Source organism: Antrostomus carolinensis, unplaced genomic scaffold (genome assembly GCF_000700745.2).
Source record: "Antrostomus carolinensis isolate BGI_N321 unplaced genomic scaffold, ASM70074v2 scaffold304, whole genome shotgun sequence".
In the NCBI taxonomy this organism is placed as follows: domain Eukaryota; kingdom Metazoa; phylum Chordata; class Aves; order Caprimulgiformes; family Caprimulgidae; genus Antrostomus; species Antrostomus carolinensis.
The window spans coordinates 62,654-70,969 of NW_010310083.1; the positions used below are offsets into that span (position 1 = coordinate 62,654).

The 8,316-nt window shown below is 39.1% G+C and overlaps 1 protein-coding gene across 1 annotated transcript in view; it reads left to right on the plus strand.

Annotated features, from left to right (window-relative positions):
* The first annotated feature begins 7,990 nt into the window (after positions 1 to 7,990).
* Positions 7,991 to 8,316, plus strand: part of LOC104523641 (leucine-rich repeat-containing protein 4C) — a 2,403-nt gene continuing 2,077 nt past the window's right edge. Inside the window, 2 exon segments of the mRNA XM_010166294.2 lie at positions 7,991 to 8,312; positions 8,315 to 8,316. The exon segment at positions 8,315 to 8,316 is cut by the window's right edge and continues 2,077 nt beyond it. Coding sequence (XP_010164596.1) covers positions 7,991 to 8,312; positions 8,315 to 8,316 — 324 coding nt within the window.

The window sequence follows — 8,316 nt, forward strand, 5'->3', positions numbered from 1 at the left end:
GTTGGCACATGAGATGTAGTGACACGCTGCTGTAATGATGAGAATTCTGTTACCAGGGCTGTTGTAAAATTTCTTCTGTGTGGTTGCCTGTTTCCCCCTACGTAAATATCTGTCCAGAAAAAAATAGAGAAGATGAAACAAACAAAAAAAGGTTCAGAGAAACTGTGTTTTATTAATTGAATTAGTGAAATGAGAAGAGCAAAATGGGATTTGAATAACCCAAGGGATCAGTGATGAGGTAGAAAACCTTCTTACCTTTACGTAATTGGTTTGAATCGAGCCCAAGTCAATACTGAACAAAAGTTCCTAATGTCTACATGGGATCTCAAGAAAATGAATCCAAATTAACTTTGAAAAGGGACTAGCTAAACTACATTACATTCTTTTATGGACACTCTTAATTGATATTACAGTGGCCTTGATTCAATTTAGCTTAAATTAAATTCTAAATAAGTGTGTCCACACAAAGATTTAATGCAATATAATTAACCCACTTTAAAAGTTAATTCCAATTAAATTTCTAGAATGTTTCTAGGTGGACAAGTACCAAGTTGTATTGTGGTGGATTTTATGAAAGAATTTTAGTTCATCATTAATGGTTCATAGATGGCTCCTATTCATACTGCTGTGAACAGTCTGAACAGAGATTAGGACTGTTTTGTCCTCTTCACCCTTTGGGTGACGTCCAGGGAAAGGTCAATAAAGAAGCCAAATAATTCTTCTGGGTAAAGATGAGTATGTCCTAAAGAAATACCCATTACCTGTTGTCTGATGTTTCCTATGATTTTCTTATAAAATTAGGAAATGTTATGAGTTGTACTGAGGATATAAAGTGAAAATGATGCTTGGGAGTAAAAGAATATTTATAAATAAAGGGAGATACCAGACTGATTTAATTTAAAACACAGTGAAATCTCTTGATTTCCAGCTAAAATACAAATATTTTTGCCTGGACCAATGCACACTAAAATTCTGATTTTTAAAATGCCTGATTCACATTCATTTCTGTTACCTGAAGTTAAGGAGAAAAATTTAAACCTTAGGAAGACATGAGAGAGGAAACATGACATCACACTGGAAAACGCAAATATTTTTGCCTGGACCAATGTGCACTAAAATTATGATTTTTAAAATGCCTGTTTCACGTTCATTTCTGTTACCTGAAGGAGAAAAATTTAAGCCTTAGGAAGACAGGAGAGAGGAAACATGACATCACACTGGAAAACGAGGCGTGTGAAATAAAGCTGGTTGCTGTATAACAAAATGAAAGAAGAGAAAAGAAAGGCAGACTGGCTCCAACTCATCCTTGATTGAACTCCCCTGAAATCAGAGGTGATTCAGGAGGATTGAATGTGTCCAATCACATTTAGGTCTTTCAGGTCAGTGTCTTAGTGATTCAACTGGGTCTTGAAAGGTTTGCAGAAGAGAAGCAGGAAGCACCTGTGGCACAGCAATATCCACTCCATCTCCTACGTGCTTCAAGGGGCCATAGAAAATCCTGACCACGTCCCACAGCGAAAGGGTGAAACGTGCAAAGAGGAGAATAATTTGCATTGTGAGTGTTTTGATTGATCTGGTCTCATGAGTAATCAGTTTGCATTGCAGGGCTTCCTACTTAGCCTTCTATGGCCTCTGCTGTATTTAACTAAAAATAAAAATAAAAAACCACAAACAGATAAAAGCTGCTGGGCTTTGAAACCTCCCAGGTTTTTTAGGCATTATTGCAATGACTCCCTAAACTGTTGTTGAGACTTTTAAAGTCCTAGAGCAGTGAAAAGGGAAAAGTGATTTTTAAGAATGGAGGAAAAGACACACAGCTGTGTAGTTGCAGTGATGGGTTTTCACTGGAAAAGAGTCTGTTTTAAAAAAAAAAAAACAAACAAACCCAAGTGCCTCAGACAGGAGCCACTCCATGAGAAAAATTAAAAAAAATAAGATTAGGAAGAGAAAAATATGAGATCTACCTTAACCCAGTTAAGTGATTTTGCATGATGATTACCACTGGAAAAGAGTCTGTTTAAAAAAAAAACCAAACCCAAGCACCTCAGACAGGAGCCAATCCATGAGAAAAATTAAAAAAATAAGATTAGGAAGAGAAAAATAACCCAGTTAAGTGATTTTGCATGATGATTATTGTAATGCTCTATTAAGAACATAGCATGTGTTCCTCTGTTGGTGGCAAAGACATTCAATGGAGAAAAAGAATGGTGTCGTCGTGGTGTCTGTGGGCAGGGAACAGGGCACAAAGTGTTTGTACCTCTCTCCAACTGAAAGCTCTAGTCCTCAAGGGTTTATCCAGGTGGAAAGGAATTTCAGGACAGAGGGTATGGTGAGTGAATCCCTAGCAGTGTGATTCCATCAGCCCAACTCTTCCCAGCCATATGGGGACAGGCATCTGAGGCTGCAGGAGCATTTGCAGAGCAGATGTTGGTTAGAGGATTTCTGACCCCAGCGGAGCTCCCTGCCCCATGGTTCAGTCTCTGTTCTGGGATGAAGGTTTACCCTCATGTGTTTCAGTATTTTGTGGAGCTAAAGCAGATTGTGCACTTGTCTCCTGGTATCTACACTGAAATTCCCTTGGCTTCCTCTGCTGGCGTTGCTGCCAAAAAGGGGATCAGTCTCAGGCCCTGAGAGCCTTCAGGGTTCCTGAAAAGAGAGTCAACAAAGTCACTTCTGCATCAGGTCCTCCTGGGATTTAGACCTATTTTTATTGCTGTACTCCAAGCTCTGTTCCATACAAAAACTATTTTCAATTCTCTGGTGCTGATACTACGGGAAGAGACTTGCCAGCGTAATTAGCTGCTTGACACACCTAGTTCCTCTTCACATGGTTGGAAAGTTGCCATTTAATTTGCAGTTGTAGAGTGGCTTGTTTACTAAAAAATGCAGATATCTGCAAAGGGTTATTCTCTCCAAAACCTCTTTAAAAGGGGGTGACATACAGCATGCATAACTGTGCTATTTAAGGTGTGTTTTCTGAATGCATCCACTTTATTTGTCAACTCAAAAGAAGTTGTAAAAAGTGATCTGAATGCCCCTTATCCTGAATTTTTCTGGCACATGGCTGAGGGAGAGTTGTGACGATTTACCTGTGCTTTAGTTGAGACTGAACTGTGATGTGTTTCTGATGGTTTAATTTTCCTGTGATAGTTTTAATCACTTGATGTCTGATAGATTCTGTCTATATTTCCAATGCAGTGACATAACAGCATCACAGCTCATTTTTAATGGCAGTTCTGGAGCCCCCAACACGAGAGAGACATGGAGCAGCTAGGACAAGTCCAGAGGAGGCCACGAGGATGATCCAAGGGCTGGAGCACCTCTCCTATGAGGACAGGCTGAGAGAGTTGGGGCTGTTCAGCCTGGAAAAGAGAAGGCTCCGGGGAGACCTTCTAGTGGCCTCCCAGTACCTGAAGGGGCTACAAGAAAGCTGGGGAGGGATTTTTCATAAGGACAGTTAATGACAGAACAAGGGGAAATGGGTTTAAGCTGAAAGAGGGGAGGTTTAGATTAGATATTAGGGAGAAATTCTTTACTGTGAGGGTGGTGAGACACTGGCCCAAGTTGTCCAGAGAAGCTGTGGCTGGTCCTCCCTGGAAGTGTTGAAGGCCAGGTTGGATGAGGCTTTGAGCAACCTGGTCTAGTGGAAGGTGTCCCTGCTGATGGCAGGGGGGTTGGAACTGGATGAGCTTTAAGGTCCCTTCCAACCCAAACCAGTCTGGGATTCTATGCTTTTCGGGGTATGAATTAACATAGGTATTTCAATAAATAATTCTACAAATTTTGGGTTCCATTCCAACACCCGTAAGGATGACATCTCTGAATACACGCTTGGAAAGTTACCTTTCTATAACATAACTACTGCATCCTTCGAGCTGTCCTGGAGGAAAGCTGCACTGTGCATATCTGCAGAGGTAGATTCGCTTTGTCATTCCTTGCTTCATCTTCTGTGTTGGATCTTCAGAGGGCAATGATTGGTTTTTACTCAAAGGAAAATGCGTAGTATGAGACATCAGGTAAAGCTATAGAGAGGAGAAGATGCATCTCAAATGTCAATTTAAAATATTTTCTGAGTTCTGTGGAAACTGAAAGCAAATAACTCTCCATATACGTATATAAACATCTCCATGGCCATAAAGAGGATATACATTGCTGTACTAAAATGACAGATGATATGTGCTTTGGTAATCAGAGCAATGCCACAGGCAGACTTAAGGTCATGTTTGGAAACACATTTAATAATTGTGTGGTATCTGGGGAACTGACTGTGCAATAAGGAAGGTCTTAGCATTTTAAAACTACATTTTAAATCTACACAGCAGAGGGCACTAGTGTTACTGAATTGACCATAGGGTTGATATTTTGATACTAGAAAAATAAAGGGGAGAAAAAAAAGGACAAAGAGTTGTCAACAAAGACTAAAGAAGTTGGTTGATGCTCTGTGTTCCATGTGTGGATATATTAAGGCTAACCCTTCTTGTGTCTCTAGCAGAATAGACAGATATTGAATAGCAAATTAGTACAGAGTTCTAGATGGGTCTTTATGTAAAGCCTTTTAAAATATTTCCATCATGTTCTTCAAGGCTTTAAATGAATTTTCCACTCTGTTTTTGCACTGACTAATTTTTTTCCGGTGTATTTCCAGGGTGTTTATGATTTAAAATTACCCTGATGTGAAATGACTCCACCAAGACTTCCTGAATACTTCTGGAAAACCACCAGTATAGAAGAAAAGACCTTTTTGATACATTCCTACTACCACTAGGAATCTCACTGCAGTGTCTTAGTCTCGTGCAAAGCTCACTGGTTAGAAGTGAGGACTTCCAAGGCATTGCCTAACCTATTTTCTGCTGGTCTTGGTGACTTTTTTGAATCATTAGCTCTCCTGTACTTTAGCTGCACCAAACCCAGTTAGAGTGGTCTTCTGCTAAACTCTGCATTTTGCTTCCTGTCTTATCAAAGAAGAGGGGAAAAAGTTTAGTACTGTAAATAAATCCAAAGTTAAATCAAATGGTAGCTGCAAAAGTTGAGATTTACTCTCACTGCCTCCCAGAAAACCTTCCAGAGGAATGGCAATATAGATATTCTGTACTTAAATATATAATTAAATAAATATATATTAAACGAGATATAACTTAGGCACAGAAAAATCAAACACAGCAACACATATGAAAACACATCTAGAACTTTCCATCCGTATCTCACAAAATGGTGATCTGTCTTCAAAATTATACTCTCAGAGAGCAGCTAATAAGTAGCCAGTGACCAAATTTGTATTTGAAGTGTGCACAGTTTTGAATTTTGCAGAAACCTGAGGGCTGCAGAATTCCCTGAGGGTCTTTGATAGATCATCATTCTGAAGCATATGTTTCATTGAGACATCCCTAGCACAGGAAAAAGATGAATGTAAAACCCACAGGCAATTTTGGCCTTCAGCACAAGGAAAGAGCTGTTCTATGTGACTGATTCATTGTTTGACTCAATAACCAAAAATGGGAGGAATCTAGGGAATTTATTTTAAGAGGATGAAACAAAAGCATTTCTTTTAGAAATCTTTTATTTTTTTTTTCAACTGAGACATGGAAACACATTAGCAATATTTGCTAAGCAGTCTCATAACTGGATAGTTTATTTGTGATAATGAAGTACTGTATTTAAGTAAAATGCTTTGTTGTTTTTGGTTTTGGTTTGGGGTTTTTTTAAATCCATGGAGCACATGTAATGATGGGAAGGGAAGATTTTTCTGGATAAAGAAGGGAATGGTGGGAGAAACCGTTGGGCATGGGAAGTCAGAACAAGAGGGAATTGTCTGGGAGTGCTTGCAGCATGGTTTGGCACCATCAGCTTTGTAGAGGCTGGCAAAGAAGCAACTGAAGGGAGTTTATGCGCACACTGGCTGATGTTGAGGGCACTTGCTCTCTCGTGACCTTTCTTATTTTTCCAACACTTTCTTGTTCTACAAATCCCATGGTTTTCCTGTCATGGATGGACAAACAAGAATCCTCATACAATCCCATTAATTATCACAGAAGATGGTTAATTACTATTCAACAGCAAAATTCATGGATTGCAGATCTTCAGTAAGGAACCTGAAATTGATATTAGACTCATTGATATAATTCTTTTGACCACAACAGGCAGATTCTTCTTCATGATAGTGTAAGAAAGATGGGAACAAGGTCCTTTTCACCCCCTTTTGGCAGGTAGTTTTACTACAGTTGGATTTTTGATGCAAGGGAGCTTGAATGTTAGCGATTAGTTTGAGAGTGTTTCTCCATACGTTGCGTTCGGCACCTCTGACGAGACAAGTGACCTTGTAAACCTGTGGTGAAAAGGAAGGTGTGTACAGCAGCCACCCCTCTTCTAGTCTAGTACGTCATCCTAAACTCAGGAAGCTGATATTTAGGAGGGATGGCAGAGGGAAGGGATGGAGAGGTGGGAGCAGTAACATCTAACTACAGCCAGGTTCTCCAGACTCATACGACCCAAGCGTAAGCCGCAGAGAGAGAACTTGAGTGACTTGCTCAAGGTTGCAAAACACATTAGTTTCATGAATCTTTCATAACAAGAATGATGTTTTATAAATAGCACTTACAGAGCAGATCAAACAAACAGATACTGCCCCGAATTTCCAATTCCCATTCACAGGTTTTTAACCATTATATTGGCTTTCTCTGCAGTAAATTATTAAAAGTGAGATGAGAACGTTTGCTAGCTCTGAACAAGTTTTTTTAAAATGCAGAAGTTAACTCTCAAAAACACATTGCCTGAATATATATCTATTTTAAAAAAAAAATCTTTTGTTAAATGAACTGCTCTGAGATCAAGTTAATGTATTTTTTCCTTTATTTTTTAAAAAATATAGCTTTTTTTTACACAAAATGAAACAATTCAGAGGCTGGAGTGAAAATCGTTGCCCTATAGCGTTTTGTTTTAGTGAATATATGTATTATTCATATGGGTGCTCAGGTTATAAATATGCTTTAAGCTTGCTGTAATTTATAAGACTTCACTTTTGGCTGATTTATAGGAAATTTCATTAATCTCTACAGCAGAGGGACCTTGCACTGAGCAGCAGATTGAAAATGAACTGAGGGCTGGGGGGTTTAAGAACTACCACAAATGAATCAATACTGAAATTCTTAAAATGGTAATGATCATTTGTAGTGTAAAGGTCTTTTTTACCCTCATGGTAAGATCTGTAGGTTGGTTTTATTTTTATTTTTTTTTTTGGAGGTGCCAATGAAACTACCAACCCTGAAGCTACAGAGATATTTTTCAGCATTTTAATGGCTATTCTTATTTCTGTGTTCAGCACACATTTACTAATGAGTGTTTCTCTGCTGCTGGTGCCAATCAAAAGAACTGAGGAGGAAATATCATTAAATTAGATGATGCTGTTTAACGGTGGGGAAGATTTGATGTTCGGCACGTTTCTTTTGTATTTTATATTTTTTTTAGTTTGAAATAGGCAAGATGTCACCCTGGCATTTTGCACGACCTGCTACCTTCAGTATTAGGAGCTTTACTTCTAGTTAAACTCTGATGCAGGAATCACGTTTGTATAGACAAAGATTTACTCCTATACAAAAGAAGAGTCTCTGCTTGCTCTTCATATTATCTGTTGTCTTGTAATGTGTCAAGAAGGTTAACACCTTGAGTATTCTGATGATTCCTCATTTTTTGCCTTTTGAGGCCCTTGTCTCCTTCTTTCAACTCTCCCCTTCAATTAGAACATTTTGGTATCCACTGTAGATGAACTTGTTATCTGCCATCCAGCTGCACCCAATATACTAAATATTAGAATTTCTCTAGCTGTTGTCTCTACAGAGTTTCATGAAATTTGTAGAGTTGACTGAAAGGACTTGAGAAGTCTTTGTTCAGAGAACACACTTAAATGTTTGAGATTAATTTAATGTTTTCCTTCTCCCTTCTTTCTTTCTTTCAGGCTATTCAGACTCCAGAAGGACCAACACCAAATAAATTATGAATGTTGAACAAGATGACCTTACATCCACAGCAGATAATGATAGGTCCTAGGTTTAACAGGGCCCTATTTGACCCCCTGCTTGTGGTGCTGTTGGCTCTTCAGCTTCTTGTGGTGGCCGGCCTAGTGAGGGCTCAAACTTGCCCTTCTGTCTGCTCCTGCAGCAACCAGTTCAGTAAAGTGATTTGCGTACGGAAAAATCTGAGAGACGTGCCAGACGGCATCTCCACCAACACCCGGTTACTCAATCTCCATGAGAACCAGATCCAAATCATTAAAGTTAATAGCTTCAAGCATCTGAGGCACCTAGAAATCCTGCAGCTCAGCAG